The sequence below is a fragment of the Eumetopias jubatus genome, unplaced genomic scaffold (assembly GCF_037043125.1).
Source record: "Eumetopias jubatus isolate StellerSeaLion01/CBP00866 unplaced genomic scaffold, mEumJub1_p1.0 scaffold_2, whole genome shotgun sequence".
Classification (NCBI taxonomy): Eukaryota; Metazoa; Chordata; class Mammalia; order Carnivora; family Otariidae; genus Eumetopias; species Eumetopias jubatus.
The window spans coordinates 147,761,403-147,783,989 of NW_028274808.1; the positions used below are offsets into that span (position 1 = coordinate 147,761,403).

At 36.8% G+C, this 22,587-nt stretch overlaps 1 protein-coding gene and 1 pseudogene across 1 annotated transcript in view; one reads left to right on the top strand and one right to left on the bottom strand.

Moving 5' to 3' along the window:
• The window catches only part of LOC114206694 (transmembrane protease serine 11F), a 94,192-nt gene that overhangs the window by 61,531 nt on the left and 10,074 nt on the right, over window positions 1–22,587 (top strand). Inside the window, exons 2-6 of the mRNA XM_028100570.2 lie at window positions 1,549–1,700; window positions 3,391–3,509; window positions 16,215–16,282; window positions 17,874–18,037; window positions 20,277–20,315. Of these exons, the coding sequence (XP_027956371.1) occupies window positions 1,549–1,700; window positions 3,391–3,509; window positions 16,215–16,282; window positions 17,874–18,037; window positions 20,277–20,315 (542 nt within the window). The remainder of the gene's footprint in view (window positions 1–1,548; window positions 1,701–3,390; window positions 3,510–16,214; window positions 16,283–17,873; window positions 18,038–20,276; window positions 20,316–22,587) is intronic.
• Window positions 9,066–9,781, bottom strand: LOC114206662 (CUE domain-containing protein 2 pseudogene; annotated as a pseudogene).

The following is a 22,587-nucleotide window of genomic DNA, read 5'->3' on the forward strand; positions in this document are numbered from 1 at the left end:
GATGATCCTCCTTCTGACTTGTCAGAAGGTAGTAGTAGCCTAATGCTAGTCACAGTGCTTATGTCATTCATCTCACTTCATCTCATCACATAGGCGTTTTTCATCTTACATCATTACAAGAAGAATGAGCACAGCACAGTAAGGTATTTTGAAAGAGTGAGACCATATATACATAACTTTTATTATAGCATATTTTTATAATTGCTCTATTTTATTATTATTGTCAATCTCTTACTATGCCTTATTTATAAAATAAACTTTATCATAGATATGTATGTATAGAAAAAAACATAGGGTTTGGCACTATTCACAATTCCAGGCATCCACTGGGGTTTTCAGAACATATCCCAAGTGAAAAAAAGGGGACCACTGTATTAGTAATGAATACCATTTCACAACCTTAGCACCCCCCTTTTGTTGCACATGTTATTTTTTCTGTTCTTTTCTCCTTTTTTATGCCTGGAGAACTTTTAACACTCAAAGTTTAATCATGTCACCTTCTTGATAAAATATCCTGACACAGACCTCCAAAAAGTTAATTACTTTCTATTCTTGCACCAAGTTTTATTTTCTCACATTTCATACTATATATTAATTACTTATTTCCACATCTGTATCCTCTTGTAAAGAGTGAGTTTCTAACAGGCAAAGAGTATATCTTAAAATCTTTATATCTCTAGGCATCTAGAACTGCTCCTGAAATTGTTGTAATGTAGTAGGTACTATTCTAAGAACTTTCTATTATCTCATTTAATGAATAAAGTTTAAAATAAATATTAAATAAAATTAAAAATATAAAAACATAAAAGTATCTCACTTGCAAGATATTAAATATTGAATGTTATTCAAGGATTTGGAAAATAAAGTAAATAAATGCCAACTTTCAAGTTGAAAAATGATAATCTTAGTAACAAGATATTTTGAGTGGGGAGGTAGTACATGAGTAGGGATAGGTAAAAGTCAAGTGGAAATAGTTTTCTTGGGGACTAGAGTCTTATCAAGTACAATTCACAATTTGTGATTTCATTGGGAGGTGTTAAAAAATGCAAAAAAACATGATCAGGGTTTCGAAAGTAATGTTGCTACTTTTAAAAGAAATCATTAAGAAAAATTTTAAGGTCATTAAAAAAGTATTCATATTAATTTTTTAATTTTTAATCAAGTAGAATTGATGGGATTATTGTACAACTGTTGCTAGCAATGCCCTTATTAAAATATGAAAATTTTATTTAGAAATTACCTTTTTAGTAAATAAGTCTTTGTGTTTCACCCTTCAAATTTCAAATTGCCAATATGTCAGAGAAAATGCTGTAGGAAGATATTCTCACTTGAATGTCAACATTGGTAGAACTTTAACCAAAATTTATATTGTGACTGGGGTATTGGGAAAGCATATACAAATTAAAGCTTTGTGTTCTTTTCAAGATCTAAGTATCCTATTATTAGTTAGCAGTATAAACTATTTTCTTAGAGGAACATAACAAGTGGACATAAAGTGGAATCATAATGACTTTCTTATTGTCTTACTTTTTGTTTCTATTATCACAGACCAGTTGAATTTTCAGAAGCTGATTACCCAAGGGCTGAATATCAAAGAAGACAGCAATTTTGGGATCCTATACGTGTAGCTCTTTTCACATTGGCAATTGTAGCAATCATAGGAATTGCAATTGGTATTGTTACTCATTTTGTTGTTGAGGGTAAGTATCCAGGTCACATTTCTATTGCTTAAGTGTTCTATGACTTAATATCTTGAAATTCTCTCTTATATAAAAAATACTATTTGCATGATATTAAAATTTTAATTACTAATCTCTTATTGATGTTAAATTATTGTTTGCTCCAGTATTGAGTTCAGTGTTACATATTTCCAGCCAATGAAGCTTGCGATAAACATTATTACATGGATAGACACATCTAAAAGCGATAAGAGTTTTGGGGTGCCTGGGTGGCTCAGTCAGTTAAGCATCTGCCTTCCGGTTCAGGTCATGACCCTAGGATCAAGCTCCCTGTTCAGCTGGGAGTCTGCTTCTCCCTCTCCCTCTGCCCTTGCCCCTGCTAGTGTGCACTCTCTCTCTCTTGCCTTCTCTCTCAAATAATAAAAATCTTTAAAAACAATATAGTTTTAAAATGAGAAAGAAGAGTGAAAAGCTTAATCTTTAGAATAAAGACAAATCACATCATGTGCTGAGTGTCATATGCCTTTTTTTTTCCCAAAACCAGTATAAGGCAACTGCTTAAGCTATAGGCAATCAAATAATTTCCTTGCTTTGCTTCTGCATCTTCTCTATACAAATCTCCCCTCACTCCTGTTGGTGGAGGACTCCTAATCACTTTTGGTTTGGTGTTACACAACTGGAATCACTATTTGCGTGCCCCAGTTGATTTATTTTAAAGATTTTATTTATTTGAGAGCAAAAGAGAGGGGGTCAGCAAGAGTTGGGGGAGGGGAGGGCAGAGGGAGAGGGACAAGCAAACTCCCCGCTGAGCAGGGAGCCCTATCCCAGGACCCCGGGATCATGACCTGAGCTGAAGGCAGGCGCTTAACCAACCGAGCCACCCAGGTGCCCCAACTTAGTTGATCTTTTAACATCAGCAAATAGTTGATGGTTGAGGCCATCACTGTTAGGATCACCCAGAAAGGGTTATTTACATGAACAGGGCAAGGATAGAACAACAGTAGGTTGCTAAGGAAAGAAGCAGAAATAAAAAGAGTTCTCCAAGGTCACTGAAAAGGTGTGTCCAGGGAGGAAGAAAGTTAGAATATGGCTCCACAAAGCCTAAGATGGGGTTTCAGGGAATATGATTAAAGCTGCAAAACAATCAAGATTTAAAAAAAAAAAAAAGAAAGGAAAAAAGGTAGCTATTCGATATTACGACTGTTGTCCTTGACAATGGAAGTTTCAGGGGTATGTCAAGAGTAGACTGCAGAGAATTGAGAAGTGAATAGGCAAAAAGTGGAAACAATAAAACAATAAATACTAATACTTATTAGTAGCATGGAAAAAACTGATAGCCTCTTCAATATATCTTCATAATACAGCTTACCTAAGATATACCTATGTTACAATTCTTTGAGGGAACTGATAATTTTTACATGACTTTCAGCAATTGCTTTCAATACTTATTGTCCATATTGCATGTCCAATTGTATGAAAATTTTGATATGTATAAACACTGTAAAAGAGGTATTCTGAAAGTGTACTTGGAGGCCTGAATTTTCTATTTTAGCTGGATACAATGATAAAATTACAAAATATTTGAAAAATGTCCGCAATAACTTTGGTACCAAGAAGAAATAAACTGCACTATAGTAAACCTATTTCCTGGGGTTGGGGGGCAAAAAACATTATATTTAAGCATGAATCTTTTGTTTATGTTACCTTTCAGATGATAAGTCATTCTATTACCTTGCCTCTTTTAAAATCACAAATATAAAATACAAAGAAAATTATGGAATGAAAAGCTCAAAAGAGTTTATAGAAAGGAGTCATCAGATTGAGAGAATGGTAAGCTTAATAGAAATTTTAAAAGTTTATGAATGTGTTTTTCTGTTTCACTTTCAGTTTGGTTGCTATAAGAACCTAGCCTCTCCATGCCTCAATCTCTTCTTTTGTAAAATGTAGATAATATCTAAGCCATATGGTTGTGAGGAGTAAATAACTTAATATATGTAAAATATTTTGAATAATGTTATATACAATTAAACGCACGTAGATTAGAGTAGGCTACTAATTAACAACTAAGAAAACTGTTGGTTGAAACAGACATTCTTCTGATTTTTAATTCTTGATTTTCTGTGCTGGTTCATTTTCCTTAAACTTTTTTAACATAAGAATATATGATTGCCATGTTTGCCTTATCATTTTATTTATTATGTTTTAAAAGCATGTAAAGCATCACATACAAAATGTGCATCTGCAATTTTTTTTTTTTTTTGAGAGAGAGAGAAAGAGAGAGTGAGGCAGGGAGGGGCAGAGGGAGAGAGAGAATCTTTTTTTTTTAAAGATCTTATTTATTTATTTGAGAGAGAGAGAATGAGAGATAGAGAGCACAAGAGGGAAGAGGGTCAGAGGGAGAAGCAGACTCCCTGCCGAGCAGGGAGCCCGATGTGGGACTCGATCGTGGGACTCCAAGATCATGACCTGAGCCGAAGGCAGTCGCTTAACCAACTGAGCCACCCAGGCGCCTGGGAGAGAGAGAATCTTAAGCAGGCTTCATGCCCAGCACAGAGCCCAGTGAGGGCTGGATCTCCCCACCCTGAGGTCATGACCTGAGCCAAAATCAAGAGAAAGACGCTTAACTGAATGAGCCACCCAGGTGCTCCCGTGTCTAAAATTTTTGATATCAGTCTCAAATCTAGTTATGCCTCTCATGGTTTCCCTTGAAAACTGCATTCATCAAGGCATTTCTAATTTCTAATTTTCAGAGTGTGTTAGACAAGCTAAGTCTTTACCTATCATAGCAGAAAGTCAAATAGTCTTCCATTTTTTGTCCCATGAAAAGCATATCTGTGGAGACCATAGATTTGTTTAGCAAAACCCAGTATATTAGCCTAGAGTGTTCTCCTTAAAGCTTATGAGAGTTATTCTGGAACAGTGAAGTAATAGCTCTATAGAAAGAAGACTGAATTAGTATGATTATTTATGATTAGCTCAATTAAAAGATGACTTTAGCACTTCAACCCTTCACTCATCATACTTTCCTTTCTCTGGCATATTAACAATGTAGGAAAGTATTCATTTTATTTAGTTAATCTTTATATAGGTTGATTCTAAATATTGAAAACCAATGAATAGTATTTTCATTTCCATAGCTACTTAAATAGTGTTTGTCATTTAACAAAACAGTGCTTTTTACAATTGGGTTGCCACATGAGAATATTCCCAAAAGCAATTTTGAGTAGAACTCACTCATTTATTTTAAATCCTCTACCATTTTACTATATCCTCAGATATGTCCAAAGTCTCACTATTTCTTTATTTCTTTAATTCTTCTTTCTCAAAACTTTATGCTTTCTGCTTCAATTTGAACTGGTTGCTTTCTTTCTTTCTTTTTTTTTAAAGATTTTATTTATTTATTTGAGAAAGAGAGAATGAGAGATGGAGAGCACAAGAGGGAAGAGGGTCAGAGGGAGAGGCAGACTCCCCGCCGAGCGGGGAGCCCGATGCGGGACTCGATCCCGGGACTCCAGGATCATGACCTGAGCCGAAGGCAGTCGCTCAACCGACTGAGCCACCCAGGCGCCCAAGAACTGGTTGCTTTCTAGGTCCACTTCAGAGAGGTAACCTGGGTCCAGACAGGACTGCTTTAGTGTATGAGAGCCATTGCTTCTTGCATCTCATATTTTCCTTGATATGGTGGGTTATGTCCTCAAGCAACTTCCTTAAGAAAAAAAGTGCATGGGAGGTAACATTTCTGAATTATTTTATGTTGAAAAATCCTTTTACTACAGTCTACTCAAATGACAGTTTGAATGTAAACCTTTACATTGAAAAATCACTTCCACTCAGACCATCTGAGGCCTTGCTTCATTTTTATTACTCTATCACTGCAGCTGATGAGAAATTGTGTTTCTTTTTAAGTAATCTATTCTTTTTCTAGAAACTTTTGTACTCTATTTTTGTTTTCTGAAATATCATAATGATATGTCTTGGTATTTGGTATTTTTTCTTTCATTCATTTTTGTTGGGATATCATTATGTTTTAGAAAGTGTGTAAAATATTTTAAAGTGAATATCCAAGAACCTACCATCAAATTTCAGAAATAGAACTTTACCAGTACCTCTGAGACCTCTATATGTTCTTTTTTCTCTCTTCTTCATAGTTAAAAACTGTTTTGAATTTGGATTTAATCATTCTGTGGTTTTATCACCGAGGTATGCACACTCAAATAGCATATTATGCAATTTTTCCTCTTTTGAAATTTATGTAAATATAATCATATCTTTCTGTGATTTCATTATTTCCCTCAACATTATGTCTTTGAGATATTCCCATTTTATGCATGTAACTATAGCTACATCATTTATTTTTCACTTCAGTGTAGAATGCCCTAGAAAGAATATACTGCTATTTATTAATTCATTCTAAGGTTGACAAATATTTCAGTTATTTTCACTTTTATAATTATGAACAATGCAGCTAATTAACATCCTTGCAGATTAGTGCATGCATTCCTAGTGCATGTGCAAGAGCCTCCCCAGGTCATAAACCAAGTAGATGGTTTGCTGGGTCATAGGTTTTGCTCAGACTCAACTTCAGCAGATTCTGATCAATGGTTTTCCAGGGGGTTTGTAGACACTTGACACCACCACCAACAGGGAGTGAATTCATGTTGCCCTACCTCTTCATCAAAATTTTCAACAAAATTGACTTTTGCCAAACTGGTATGTATGTATGTATAATAGTAACTCATTGTGAATTTAATTTGCATTTTCCCTATTATTAATAATGTTCATCAGTGGTTATCAACCATTAGTATTTTGTCCTTTATCAATAGCTACTCATGATTTTTTGCCCATTTCTTTTTTTCTTTTTCTTTTTACTTAACATACAGTTAATATGCCATTTCCTATTATATTTTTGTCTTTTAATTTATTCTTAGAAACGTTTTTTGGGGAATGAATCCTTCATTTTGGGAAATGAATCTTTTTCCATTTTGTGGCTTGGCTTTTCATTTTCTTTATAATATATATAAATGAACAGTGTTCTAAATTTTAATATAGTTAAATACATCATTCTTTTCTTTTATTATTAGTATTCTTTGTGTTTGTATAAGAAATCCTTTCTGATCCTGATACCACTGTCTTAAAAAAAATCGTTTTTCCTTTTTGCATTTAAGCCTTTTTTATTCTACATGGAATTGATATTTGCATATGTGTTTGACTTAAGGATTTAATTTCATTCTTCCCCCTATATGAATAAACATTTCTCTTAGCACCACTGATTGAGCAGTCCATCTTTTCTTGGATGATCTACCATGCCATCTCTGCCACAAATCAAGTTTCCACATGTGAATTGGGATGTTGCTGTGCTCTCTATTCTGTTCCATTGATCAGCTTGTTTTGCATTGTGTCAATATTACAATGTTTTAACCTCTATAGTTTGACAATAAGTGTTGATACCTGTTATATTAATTACCTAGTGTTGCTGTACCAAATTACCATAAACTAGTGGCTTAAAACAACAGAAATATATTCTCTCAGTTATGGAAGCCAGAAATCTGAAATCAAAGTATCAACAGTGCTGGCTCCCTTGGAAAGCACTAGGGAGGAATCTTTCTTTGCCTCTTTCAGCTTCTGGTAACTTCAGGCATTCCTTGACATGCAGCTACATAGCTGCAATCTCTGTCTCCATCTTGACCTTTTCCTCTGTGTTTCTCCAGTACAATAAGGACATTAGATTATTAGACTAGAATCATTAGATTCAGGATGTTCCTGGATAACCCACATTGGTCTTATCTTGAGATCCTTAATGTAGAATCTGCAAAGACTCTGCCAAATAAAGTCACATTCACATGTTCCCAGACAGACATATCTTTTTAGGGGGCCACCATTCAACCCAGTACACCTGAATTTGTCACCATCTTCTCCAGGTATGTCTTGGTTATTCTTGACCCTTTTCTTTTCCATATCAAGTAATACACACACACACACACCTTCATATTGGAATTTTTATTTAGCTTGCTTCAAATCTAGAGGTCTAGAGAAATAATTGACATCTTCATTTATTTATACATATTTACTGTATTTCAATAAAGCTTTAAAATGTTTTTGTTAAAGGTCTTGTGCATCTTTGGTTAGATTTAATATTAGAGGTTCTTTTTTGTCATTGTTAATTCGTATCTTTTTAAAGAACATTTTCTTACTGGTTTTTACTGGTATATAGAAATATGACTGGTTTTTGTAATCCCTTTTCATGTCCTTTCTTTTTTGTATTTGGTATTTCTAAGTGCTGAGTCTCTCCTAAAGTTTTTAAAGCAAGATAGACTTTCTTCTTGGCTGCTTTTCTGTGACTCATAGTCTGGTCCAGGGGTTCTCAATCAGGGACAGTTTTGTCTCCCAAAGGATATTTGGCAATTCCTGGAGACATTTTTTGGTTGTCACACTGGAAGGAGGAGTGCTCCTGGCATCTAGTATCTACTGGCCAAGAGTGCTGCAAAACACCCTACAAGTCACAAGATAGCTCCCTACAACAAAGACTTATCTGGTCCAAAATGTCAATACTGCTGAGGGTGAAAAATGCTGTTCCAGTATGTGACTTCCCTCATCTTACTTTATTAGTTATTTTTCCTTCATTTGTTGAGTTCAGGAAAAGCATTGAATCTGTCACCTACTAAAGAAATCTTTTTGGTTTTTGTCAGTGTTACAGATTTATCTCCATTTTCATATGTTTAACGTAATTTTAATGGGTTTTCAAAAAAGGAGATATATAGTCAATCTGCCACTTTGGACAAAAGTCTCCTTATTTGCATGTAATCAAAGTTTACCATTTCAAAATTAACAACTAGTTTTTAGAATCAAAACTAAATGTCCTTCCATAAGAATACCTCCAAATCCTTGAATATTTTATTTTCCTTTCTCTTTACTGTATCTCATTCTACTTCAACTTTCCCAAAGGACAATGAATACAATTAAAATTTTATGCAATGTGGATTTGTGCATAATAAGCAAGCAGGAGTTTTCTGGTTATTTCCAATATCTTTTATGATGACAACAATTTATTGACCTTTTATTTTTTATCATCAGAGACTGTTAAGCTAATACCTTCTCAGAAATGTGAAAGGTTTTCTTATCTTGTTTAACTGCAATTTTTTTCTTTGTCTTTCACTTTCCTTTTATGAAGCCAGTTTCCTTACTTCCCCTGTCCCCACCCACCCTTGGGGCAAACTTTACTGTGCCCATGGGCAGCTCCAAGAGGAGGTCAACACTGTGGGGCAAGGAAGTAGAGAGCAGAGTAGAGAAGGGGGACAGGAGTTAGGGCAGGCCCTGTGTGGGGTGTAGGGCTCCTGCATGCCTCTGGGATCTGAGCCTAAAAGGCTTTGATAGAGTCTGGTGAATGCCTCAGGGGAAATGGTATTTCCTGGCTAGTTTTAGGTTGATGTATGTGACCTTCATCTCCTTGGCCTCAGGGTTCTGCACAACTTTGAATCACTCCCCTTTGGTGCTCACTACCTCGTTGCTGATGTATTGGATCAGCTTCTTAAGGGCCTCCCTGGGAGCTATGGGCTGGTAAATCTTCTGATCCTTTGTGCTATCCACCATCATGTACTTCTGCAGGTTGAAGGACTTCAGTTCATCCTTTTGAGGGCCTCTGAAGCATCTGGGCAGGTCCTGGTTGGGGCCATTCCAAGTTGGAGGTCCCTCCTCCTTCCCTTCTACTGGCATCTGCACAACTTCTTCCAAGTCTCCCTGAGCTTTGGTTAGCACCCTGGGCCTGCTCCACTGAACAGGGAGGGAGCACCTCCAAGAGTACATGCACCCCTAGCAGCTCCTCCTCAGCACCTCATCCTGGGTGTCTCCAGCAGCTGCATGTAGGAGAAGCCCTGGTCTCTTCTTTGAGGTTTTCAGGCCACTGCAGGGGCTATGTGGAGATGGGCATTAGACCTTGGACTTCAGAGCTCTGAGTTTGCAGGTTCTCTTCTTTCCTGGCACCACTCAACTGCCCTAAGAGCTTCTGCATCATATCCCCTATTGTACCCCCTTGGAATGTGAGCAAAGCCAGGCACATAAGCCATCATCCTCTCAGTGAAGTCCTCCATATCAAAGGAGGATGAATTTCACTTCTTCCATTCTGATTTGGATGGCTTTTGTTTTTCTTACCTGATTGCTCTGGCTGAGATTTTTAGCACTGGATTGAATAGGAGTGTTGAGAATGGGCATCTTTGTCTTGTTTCTGATTAAAGGAAAAGTTTTCAGCTTTTTACCATTGAGTATGTTAACTGTGGACTTGTCATATATGGCCTTTACTATGTTAAGGTACATGCCTAATTTTTTAAGAGTTTTTAATCATGAAAGGATGTTGGATTTTATCAAATGCTTCTGTCCCCATTAAGATGATCATGTGATTTTTATTCTTCATTCTGTCAATGTGGTGTATTACATTTATCAATATACTTATGTTGAATCATCCTTGTGTTCCAGGGATAAATCTCACTTGATCATGGTGTATGATCCTTTTATGTGCTGTTGAATTTGGTTTGTTAGGATTTTGTTTGATTTTTGCATCTATATTTTATCAGGAATATTGACCTGTACTTTTCTTGTAGTCTCCTTATCTGGCTCTGGTATCAGGGGAATGCTGGCCTCATAAAATGAGTTTAGAAGTATTTCTTCCTCTTCAATTTTTTGGAAGAGTTTGAGATGATTGAATTCAAGAATTCAACAATTCAAGAAATGTTTGGTAGAGTTCCCCAGTAAAGTCATCTGGTCCTGGACTTTCCTTTGTTGCAAGATTATTGATTATTGGTTTAATTTCCTTTCTGTTATCGGTCTCTTCAGATTTCTTGTATCTTCATGGCTTAGTTTTGGTAGATTGCATGTTTCTAGGAATGTACCCATTTGCTCTGTAAATTCACATAATAAATGGGACAGTTTGAGTAGAAAGTAGCAGAAACCCAATGAACAAGTCAAAGATAGGAAAAAAGGAAGGAAGGAAGGAAGGAAGGAAGGAAGGAAGGAAGGAAGGAAGGAAGGAGGGAAGATTGTTGGGAAAATCTAGAGATTCATTTGACTTCAGGTATAGTGGGATTCAGAGGCTCAATGTCTTTAGGCTTTCTCCACATGGCAGATGACACAACTTACATCTACTCTATATTCACATGTTTTCAGGTATTAATTGAAGCAGGAAAAGACAATTTTCCATAATAGTACTGATGAATATACAATAACCTAATTCTAAAATTTTAATCTTTAACCCAGATATCTCTGAACCCTAGACTTGTGCATTCAGTGGTCTACTTGACATTTCCACTTGGATCTCTCATAGGCCTCTTGATGTTATATCTAAATCCAATTCTTTTTTTTTAAAGATTTTATTTATTTGACAGAGAGAGAGAGAGCACAAGCAGGGGGAGTGGCAGGCAGAGGCAGAGGGAGAAGCAGGCTCTCTTCAGAGCAGGGGGAGACCCTGACGTGGGACTCGATCCCAGGACCCTGGGATCATGACCTGAGCCAAAGGCAGTCGCTTAACCAACTGAGCCACCCAGGCGCCCTCTAAATCCAATTCTTAAAAGTTGTTCCCTTTCTCATTCTCTAATTCCTATTTTTTTTTCCACTCAGCCAATGATGTCACTGTCCATCTAGTTGCTAGAATACTACTCTCTCTTATCCTCATGTCTAATCCATTCACAAATGATGTTTCTACTTCTAATTCACCGTCTCCATCTTAAACCTAGCTAATGCGATCCCTCATATAGGCAGCTCACCATAATCATTGCTTCCACTCAAGCCCCTCTAATATCTTACGTACATAGCAACCAGATGATCTTTTAAAAACATATATATTACTTTGCTTAAAATTTCATAAGTGACTTCCAAATGTACTTAGAATAAAATCCCAGCTTTTTATGAAGTCCTCCAAGGAACTTAATGCTCTGGCTCTCCTCCTTGCTCACTGTTCTCAAACCATATTGGCCTTCTTTTTGGAGGCTCTGCACATTCTGTTCCTTCTACCTGGAAGATTGTCCCATGATCTTACTCTTTTTGTTGCTTATTCCATCTGATCTTTCAGATATCACTTAAATGTCCCTCCTTGGAGAACCCTTACTTATTATAGAACCCCAGCCATTATCCTATATTACTTTACTATATTAGTTGCCTCTTGAAATTAATTTATCTTTGTTGATTACTGTCTATCCTTCTAGTCTATGAGTCCAGGGACAACAACTTTTTGCTTCCTAATTTTTATCCAGTGTTATCATAGTGCCTTAAACGTAGAATATTCCTAATCAATTACATTAAGTGAATAAATAAATGAGAAAAAAAGGAAGGAGACAGAATATAATGAAAGAGTCATGAAGAGATGCAAAAGCTGGCATTTTTTCTTCACAATGTTGTTTATGATTAACCACAGCTGGAGAATCAATCAGTTAATGAAAATGTTATTGTACACTTATTTTGTGCAAGACTGTGAAGGATGCCAAGGTCTAAATAGTACAGTCTCTTCCTTATTGGAGTTTTTTTTTAATTTAAATTCAGTTAGCCAACATATAGAACATCATTAGTTTCAGATGTAGAGTTCAGTAATTCATCAGTTGCATATAACACCTAGTGCTCATCACATCACGTGCCCTCCTTAATGCCTGTCACCCAGTTACTCCATCCCCCCACCCACCTCCCTTCCAGCAACCTTCAGTTTCTTTCCCATAGTTAAGTGTCTCTCATGGTTTGTCTCCCTCTCTGATTTCTTCCCATTCCATTTTTCCCTCCCTTCCCTATGATCCTCTGTGCTGTTTCTTGTATTCTTCATATGAGTGAAACCACATGATAATTGTCTTTTTCCTATTGACTTATTGGAGTTTACAATATAGTTTATGTATGAAAGTCTGTACATGGAAAAGAATGCAAACAAGATAGATTAGATAACAAGATAATATGGCAATATGAGAGCTGTCACAGTACAGGATATAATTGTCAGATATATATGATGTGAACAAAAAGTATTTTAGGAGTTCAGAGGAAGGAAAAATCCCTTTGAACTAGCAGGAAGTTTTCTTGGAGAGGAAAGGGACAGGGATATATTTTATTGGTGCATCCACCTTCTGTTGTTACATATTCTCCTGACAGTAGCAGAAAATCTGCAGAACTTGCCTGACTTATTTTCATGGGTGGACCTGGAAAGGGATTCCCTAGCTGGCATCCAGTAACTACTGATCTTTCATGAGGACTTAATCTGCATGCAGTTCCCAGCCAGAGGGAAGGTGCAAGCTCAAGCTTGCAGAAGATAGTAACTGGATGTATTATTAGTCAGAGTCACGAGTATTGTTTTAAACATGTCATTTTGGTTTTTGATGCTGGAGTACAAACAAAGGACTCCAAGTGGGATCTGATTTTAAGGTGACTTTTTTCCCATTTTAGCCTTAGACTCTATCTTGTTTTAAGCAGAATAATCTCTAAAAAAAAAAATCTATTCTCAGGTTTCAACCATGAAAAAGGAAGGGTACAATTAGTTTTTGTAATTTCGACTAAATATAATATTATTGAGTTCTCAGCAGAAAAATATAAACAGTAAGTTAATTTTCTCCAGAAATTGCTTACAGTGATGATTAGGTGTCCAAAAAGGAACAGTTTTTCAGAAGCAGAAAAAAAGCAACCTCCCAAGAGATGATCTTTTATGAGGTTTAGATTCAGGGAATAAAAGATGTATCTGAGGTCTTCTTTAAGGATTTCCTGCCCCAGGACTCTCTACCCACAACCAACCTGAACATCTGTCATCAGGTATATAAGTATATAAGGGTTGTCAATGTCACTTAATATAATTAAGAACACAAGATCTAACACCAGATTCCCTGAGTTTATATGCCAGAACCAGCACTTTCTATGCCACCTTAGGCAAGTGTCCTGACACAGTTTCTTTATCTTTAAAATGAAGCTGATAAGAATTAAAAAAATACTTTACTCCTAAGGTGGCATAAGGTTTAAACAAAGGAATTGGCTCAATGCATACCTTGTAGTATGAACTTAGTACATGTAAGCTATTATTAGTGGTCATAACATACCATACTGTACCAGAATCTACCCATTTTTAAAACAGAGGTCGACTCCTCAGGGAATGATAGTCTTGCTAATAATCACATTTTAGTTTGAATAGATTCTTACCACTTTCTTATACTCTGATATGACAGAATCCTGATCCTTTCCCCAAATGCCATTATGTGCACAGTTCAGAATTTCAGAGGACATTTATATAAAGTGCTGGAGACCTTAACATCAGGTTTTCTCCCTGTTCCCTGAGATATGGAAATAAAATGAGCTCAGAGAAGCTTAGTGAAATCATAAGTGACATAACTTAAAAGTGATCCAAACCCTGAAATGACCATACAAAAGGGGGTCACCACTGGAGTCTCCTGGCTCCCACTTTGCTTTAGATTCCCATGGATTTCTATTTATACCTGGCAACATGATCTGCAGATAAAACAAAACAGTGTGTTATTATCTTCTTCCCTTTACCTTATTGTTGATTCTTAATTCATTTATTCATTCACGGATTTATTCAAACCTGCACTGAAGATTTACTGTGGGCCAGGCAGTGTTCTAAACACTGAAGATAAAAAGATGGATCAGACACACTCCCCAGCTCACAGTCTAGAGGGGGAAAGGCACAGCTGTGAACTGGTATGATAAACACTGTAACAGCCTCATGTGCAAGATGCTGGGGTGGCCCAAATAAAGGAGTGTTGAACTTTGAGGAGGGCAAGTCAAAGATAACTTATTTGTCCCTGGATGGTAACAGAATTGTCATTAAAGGAATTGCCAGAGGAAAGAAGTGTATTGTAGGAAGAAGAAATGAATGTGCAAAGCCACAGAGGTATGAACCAGTCGAGTGGGATTGGGAAAGAGTAAGTCATTCAGTAGATAAGAAAATGGGTATTAAAGAGGGCACGTATTGAATGGAGCACTGGGTGTTATACACAAACAATGAATCATGGGACACTACATCAAAAACTAATGATGTAATGTATGATGATTAACGTAACATAATAAAATAAAATTAAAAAAAACAAAAAAACAAATCTTTCAAAAAGAAAATGGGCTTTGAAGGTGGAGGCGGGGCAAGGGTTAATGAAGGCATAAGATTATGGAGCTCACACTGACGGAGACATTGGGCTTGAAGCAGGAGCATAACATACTCAGATTTGCACTTTAGGAATATCACCCTGGTTGGTAGCATTGTGGGGGAACAACTGAGAGGAAAGAGGACAGAGTAGAATCACAGAAACGTGCCAGTGAGGGGATACTGCACAGGCCCAGACACAAGTTTCTCAGGAGCTGATATCAGACCATAGCAGTGGAATTGGAGGAAGGGAGGGAGATTCAATATTTAGTTGAAAAAATCTACTGAACAGTGTTACTAGTTTAAAGGAGTCAGGGAGAGGGAGAAATCTTGTGGGGAGGGAGGCAATATTCCCCCTTCCCAGAGGATGTAGTATTGGGGGCAGGGCAAGATTTACCAGGGGGTGGACCTTATGTAAACTTATGTGGACCTGTGATTTCTCATTTCTGACTCTTAGTCCAGTGCTTTTTACTGTGAGGCACTGCCTCAACAGTCTTTTGAGAATTAGGTTCCAGGAAATCAGCTCACTGAACATCCAAATCCTTCAATGGCTCAGGCTGGAAAAGCCGAGTAATAAAATGCTGATGGTATGGAGTGTGGTGAAACTTATTCCCAAAGCTGGTACCAGTTGTGAAAGCTTGCCTGCCACAGAAAGGTGACTAACAAGTGAGGGTGTCAGAGTCAAAGGACACGTATTGTTCCTTATTGTGTCAAATGCTTCAGTGATGGGATAATAATTTAAGAAAGAAACGAGTTGATACAAATAGTGGACTAGTTTCCGTATTTGGGAATAAGACAAATTTAGGGTGGGCTTTCTTAAAAGTGAGGATGCTGGGGTGCCTGGGTGGCTCAGTCGATTGAGTGCCCAACTCTTGATTTTGGCTCAGGTCATGATCTCAGGGTCGTGAGATCCAGCCCCGCATCAGGCTCCTCGCTGGGTATGGAGCCTGCTTGGGATTCTCTCCCTCTTCCTCTCCCTCTGCCCCTCCCTACCCTGCATGGGCTCACTCTCTCTCTCCCTCTCAAAAAGATAAACTAATTAAATTAAATTGAATTAAATTAAAAATGAAGATGCTGCCTTTAAAAATAGCACAGATACTTAAATTAATTTGACAATAATCAAAATGAACATCATCAATAGTTTACACCCAGCAAGGTGTGAAGTGTGTGATGAACATTATTTCATTTAATCTTCAAAACAACTCTGTGAGGTGGATACTCTTGTTATCCTGTTTTACAGAGGCTTGACAAAATTGCACAATTTTGTTAAGGTTATTCGTTTCTGCAAGGATTAGAACCTCTTTTAGTCTTACCACTATGATAAACCAGTTCCAATCTGGGAATAAACTGAAATTGTCTTTGCCTCAACTCTCTAGAAAAGACAAGGAGTAACATTTTTCTTTTGACTAATACTTCTCTCATTTAATTTTTCTAACCAGATGTCTAGGATATTTCGACGTTCTTCTGGAGGGGGTCGGTTTATCAAATCTCATGTTATCAAACTGAGGTATGTAAATTTAGTTTGCAACTTCAAACCAGTACCCTTAAGAAGCACTCCATCAACATGACTGACCAGCTTCTCCAGGCAAATCTTTGCAGGAACACAGAGATTTCATAAATCCTGAGCAGTGCAGCTTATACTGCATAGACATTTCCCAGTTACGATAGGAAGATGTAAAGTCCTCTATGTCAAGAGGCAATGTCAGTTATTAGACATTGGAAGGGGAGGAATGGCACTGGTGACACACCTGCTCCTTTCAGCTCAGGGCTAGGTAGAATGTAGGCCAGCTCTTCTTGATTATCCTCATTCTAAGCCTATCCAACAACAACAGATGATGACTTTCTCTGCAATAAGGTTTTTCTTTAATGCCACTGGATTTTTAATATTTCTAATACCTTTTCATTTTTATGTTCTGATAAAAGGCGATATGCATAAATTGAACATATACTTGTTGCAAGAGACTCAAATATCAGAATCCATCTCGAATGTACTTTTTATATGATGTCCAAAATGCTTGGCATTTGCTGGAATAATATATCTTGTTTTCTGCCTATTTTGATGAAAAATTTTAAACTTTTTCTGTGGCTATCAATCAATATACAAATATAAGTATTTGTAATACTTATTTGTCTGCTTCACTTCTTGATGGTAGAGTACATATACATGTGGTTAAGGAGCCCCTGCCTTTTCTTCTCTCCTGCTCTCTATTTTTGTTCCTTCCTTACTTTGCTTTCTCCTTCCATCCCTCTCTCCTTCCTTCTTTGATTCTTTATCTGTTTTAAGGTTAAATTCATCCTCAAAGGTCAACTAGAGGCTTTCTAAACGTACACATTATAGTATAATATGTGATCCCTCTATCAAAAGATTTCCTTTAATAAGTGCTTTCTCTAATTATCCACTTATCAAATACGTATTAACTGACCATCAAATCCCCCAAAATAAATGACTTAATACAATAAAGGTTTACTTCATTTCCATGGAATAGTCCAAAAAGTCGGGAGTGGCAGCAAGGACATGGGTGCTGGGAGAGATGTGGAATGGAATTGCCTACTGGATCTTCAGCATCTGGTTGGCAAACATGGGAAGAGTGAAAGCATGGAGGGTAGTATGGGAGGTGTCAGGGGCCAGGCTGGAGGTAGGGTGCATCATTTCTGCCCACGTTCCATTGTCCAGAATTCATTCGAGTTTCGATAAACTGCAAAGGAGGCCAGGAAATGATATCTAGCTCTGTGCTCAGGAGGAAAAGGTAACTGGGTTTCATGAACACAAAGCATTGTCTCTGCCATACCAGTACTGAAAAATGATGTTGGTTATGATGGTTCAGAATGTCTTGAAAAGCAAATTGTTTAAGTGTATATAAAGCATGATTTCATGAACATCTCCTCCTCTCCCACCCTCCCCTCGCAGGCTATGAGTTAAGTAAAGAGCAAGAACAATTTTTTTCAGCTACATATCTGAGCCAGTATTTCTTGAGATAATTTAGAAATTTGATGTACACATATTTCATCCATTGTTTTTTAAAATTTAGTGTGAATCTTAATAGGTAAAAATAGCTAATGATTAGAGAGGTGGCTTTATCTGCTTTTTTGCTCTTCAGTCCAGATGAACACGGCATGAAAATTCTTATGGTGCTCATGTTTCGATACCCATCTACTGACAGTGTTGAGCGAATCAAGAAAAAAATTGAAAGGATTTTATATCAAAGTCTGAAGACAAAACAGTTGCCTTTGACTATAAACAAACCTTCCTTTACACTCACATGTAAGTCCTTTTACCATCTTTGTGATTCCCTTGTATTCCTCTTTACTTTTCATAAGAATTTAGGTCAGTATCTTCTCCCGTTTTAAGACTTCACCACTGACATACACATATCAGTGTGGAATAAAACTAAAATAAAAATTCACTATAAGGCAAAGTTTAATTTTAGGAATTTATTCTCATATTTGATTAGGGCTTTTGCTAAGGTTTCTAAGTTTTTTCCCATATACCATGTTGGATCTTTTCAAAAGCATGAGAGAGTAGGTATTATTTTCTGCCATTTTAAGGAAGCTGAGACTCAAGGAAAATATAAGACGTGGGACTAGCCAGCCTTGGGGCCAAAACTAAAGTACAGGTGTTCCGACTCCCAGAGATCTTTACGGGTCAGTTCCCAGGGTTAGCTTCTACAGTATCAGGGAAACAAACATCCTTATGAAGGTTTACCCCTGGAGGACGAACCGTTGACATGATCTATGAAGAGGTTCTCTAGATTATTTCCAACTTAAAACGATGTTTCATTCATTTCGTCATTTATTCCTCACAAAACGAAATCGGAAAAGTTTTGGTTTTCCCCAAAAGTAGAAGAAAATGTCAAAATGTTAAGAAATTAAAACTACCTCACAGCTAGTTGGAATCCAAGCTGAGAGGCATAATAATGTGTTTCAATGTTAAGTCTCAAGGTCAGGTACTGTGCCTTTTTAGTTCCTTACCCCGCCCCCCAAACACTAACCTGTAAATCTCACACACAATAGGTATTCCAGTTGTGTTCACTGTTCTGATTAAGTACTTCAAGGGCAGCTATTTCTGATTTATTACCAAGAAATAAGGCTTGCCCTTTGGACTGGAAAGTTTTCCCCTCGAAGCATCCATGAATTTAAGAAAAAGATTGTCTAAAGGTAATTTCTCTGTTGTTAGAAATCAGGAAAATACTCAAAATCCATTTTGAGATAGAATCCTTGCACATATTAATGACAACTTTCATGAAGTAATTAGAAATAATGAAGAGAATGGTGTCTACCTTAAGTGTTAATTATATTCCAAAGTAAAGCATATTTTTCAATATTCTATAAAAGGCAATCTCAAATTAAATTTCAATTTCTGATAATATAATTGTCCCTAATGCATGATCATTTATGCTAACATATCCATCATAAAAAACATGTTAAATGGGGTTTTTTAGAATTTTTAAAAAAATAATTTTTACAATTTTTTAAAAAAATTATTTTTCAGACTTCCTGGTCATGCACTCTGAATTTTTATTACACAGGTTTGTTTTAATATCAGAATAACTCTATTCTATGACTATACTCAATAAACAAATATTTTCTTCCGCCACATACATATCTCCTGTTAAATAAGGAGAAGTGAAATGTCCAGGAAACCTCTAGTAGTGTTTGGGGCTCACATCCCTCTCTTGGGGAGGTCAGTGATCCTGAGGAAATCATCACATACTTCTTTATTTTCTCTGCCAAATGAACAAAACAAAACAAACACCAAACCAAAAAAAAAAAAAAAAAAAGCAATGAAACTAAACATAAATGAACACGAAGAGAAATTTGAAGGGAAAAAAGATGTCACAGAAGGGAGGCATAAAGTGGTATGGGAGGGGTTCCTGGACTGGCTGTATGTCAGCTTCTTCATGTCTCTGGTGCCTGCTGCCTGAGCTGCAACCTACTACAATATTCACCATGAGGAAGAATCCTCAGTGAGAGAAGACCATCAACTTGCACTGAGTGAATTCCTATCCTTTGTAGACCAGGGATGGAAATCGGGCTGTGAGGGGCCTGTGATGCCCTTCGCTCCCTGGAGCTGCCCTTTCAACAATGGCCATCAGGCATATGCTTGACACACATTGGCTGGTACATCGAATACAGTGAGCACCAGTTGTGATGGGAATTGAAGGTTGCATCTTCGAATTATACTGGAGCTCCCAAGAAGGCAATCAGGGACATGATTTATCCTTACCATTCTTTCCTAATTTTCTAATTTCTTTTTCAGATCTCATAGAAAAAATCAGAAAACAACAAAATGCTCTCTTTTCATTTTAAAGTAAAATTATACATTTTGGACCAAATCAAATCAGAGTTATGTATATATTACTTAGCTATGAAAAATCTGATACCCTCTTGAAAAATGGATGCTTTGGATAATAAACATTTCTTGTAGTGACCATTTGAACAAAATCACATAAAAACAGGAACATATTCTTCTACCAACTAATTCAATGTTTTGTTTATTCCAGCTATTGACAGCAAAAAGATGAGGAATCTTCTCAACAGCCGTAAGTTCCAAAACCCACAATGAACTGTCCATTTCATAGCAAAGATAATGAATAAAAGCCACAGAAAAGTTAGAAGTAGAATTTATAAAGCCTTTTTTGCTCATCTTATGTTTTTGTAAACCAAATACTCGGTGTTTTTATTACTGCTTATTTTTAATATTTAAAACATTTAAATTTATAAATTTACACCAAGTACAACTTCAAGGGTTTTTTTTTAAGATTTTTAAAAATTTATTTTAGAGAGACAGAGAGAGCTTGTTCAAGTGGGGGAGGGGCAGAGGGAGGGAGAGAATCTCTAGCAGGCTCCCCACTGAGCACAGATCCCAACGCAGGGCTTGATCCCAGGATGCTGAGATCATGACCTGAGCCAAAATCAAGAGTCAGTCGCTCAACCAACTGAGCCACCCAGATGCCCCTACAATTTCAAGTTTTATGATTTTCAGGATGTAGTAAAAAAAAAAAAGAATTACATAGTATTCTTGATATTATAAGTTTTCTAACTATCTTTCTAATATTGTATTTTAATATTCTCCCACAATTCAAGAGAATGTTTTAAAGTGGTAACTAGTTAAGTTTTCTTCTGTTAAAATTTCTGTTTTCTTGCATTTTTGCTGAAATATCTGGCATGTACATTTTCTGCCTTCCCCCTTCCATTTCCTTTATCTCAACTTCTTATAGGATTATTGGGTCATATACACTGGGTCATATAAATTCTATATTGGGTCATATACATTGGGTCATATAAATTCTATACACATTATTCCATTTTCTATGAGTGTTTTGTTGTAGAGGAAAAATCTAAGACTGTTGTATTTTTTATTCTTATGTAGGTTACCTTTTATTGTCCTGGGATGAATGTAGGAAATCTTTACCCTATGCCAGCAGATTGAGATGTAATTATATTTTGCACTGAATTTTGACCAGACATTATGAATGTTTTAATCTGTATCCTATTTTTTTCTTGTTCTGGAAAAATGTTCTTCCATTATAAATTTGATGATTGATTTCCATTCCAATTGTTCTTTTTTTTCCCTCCCTCAGGAACACAGATGATTTATTTGAATTCCATTTTCTGCCCTACATATCAATCATTATTTCTAGCTCCAGTTTGGGTCACTTTCCTCTGCATTCAGAAAGATCTTATCAATTCTGTAATCCCCAAAACCACTTATCTCAGTTGCCTGGTGTCACTTTTTCTCTTCTTCCATGTGGATTTTATATCTGCTATGATGTGCCTTTGATTTCTTGAATTTTATTTAATCACAGACAGCTCTTATGTGTACTCTCCTCACTGCATATTTTCGCCCTTATGTTTGGCTGCTTTTGCATTGCATTGGATTACATTACATTACATTACCTTACATTACGATCATGTTTTCTTGCACAACTTGGCTGATACCAAACAAATGCCCTAAGATTTTTTGTAGAAAATAACTTTCAGAGATGTGTTTTTTGAGTTTATATATCATCTGATTTGGGGGGCCCTAACCATGCTATATAGTTAGATTCAGGCTTAAGTTCTGCTCTAACATGCAGAGTTTCCGAAAACTACATTGACCTTTCTGTTTGCGCCACCGAATGCAGCATTCACTGATGCCAGTGTTCTTCCTTTCACTGTTTAAATAGTTTTCATGAGGCATCTCAGTCCATTCTTGGTGCTGTAACCAAATATCATAGACTGGGTGGTTTATAAACAGCAGAAATTTATTGCTCACAGTTCTGGAGGCTGGAAGTGTCAGATCAGGGCGTCAGCATGTGCCAGCCTCAAGTGAGGCACCTCTTCCAACTCACAGATTTAAAGTATCATCCTACCATGAGCAGAAGGGGCTAGGGATGTCTCTGGAGACTCTAATAAGAGACTAATCCCATTCATGAGGGCTTCACCCTGGTGACTTAAGCATCTCCCAAAGGCCCCACCTGCTAATACTATGACCTCTAAGGGTTAGGATTTTAACATAAATTTGAGGGGTTCACATTCAGACCACTGCATGGAGTAACTACGTTTTCATAGAACTTCTCATCTTTCCTGTATCTTGTGATAGGATGGTGTGCCAGGAAATGTGGCCTCTGCATACATACAGAGGAAGAAATGAGTTTATGAGTCACAGTGGGATGGTTTAAACCATAGTTTCTGCTTGGTTAGGAACAAGTGCAGTGTAGCTTTATTTCCTGGGCTGGGGAATCACAATAGCAGGGAGCCAAAGGCTTTGTCAAGCTTACCTTACCAGGATTCTCCACATAATTCTGGTTCACAGGTTAGAGCTTGGGTAGT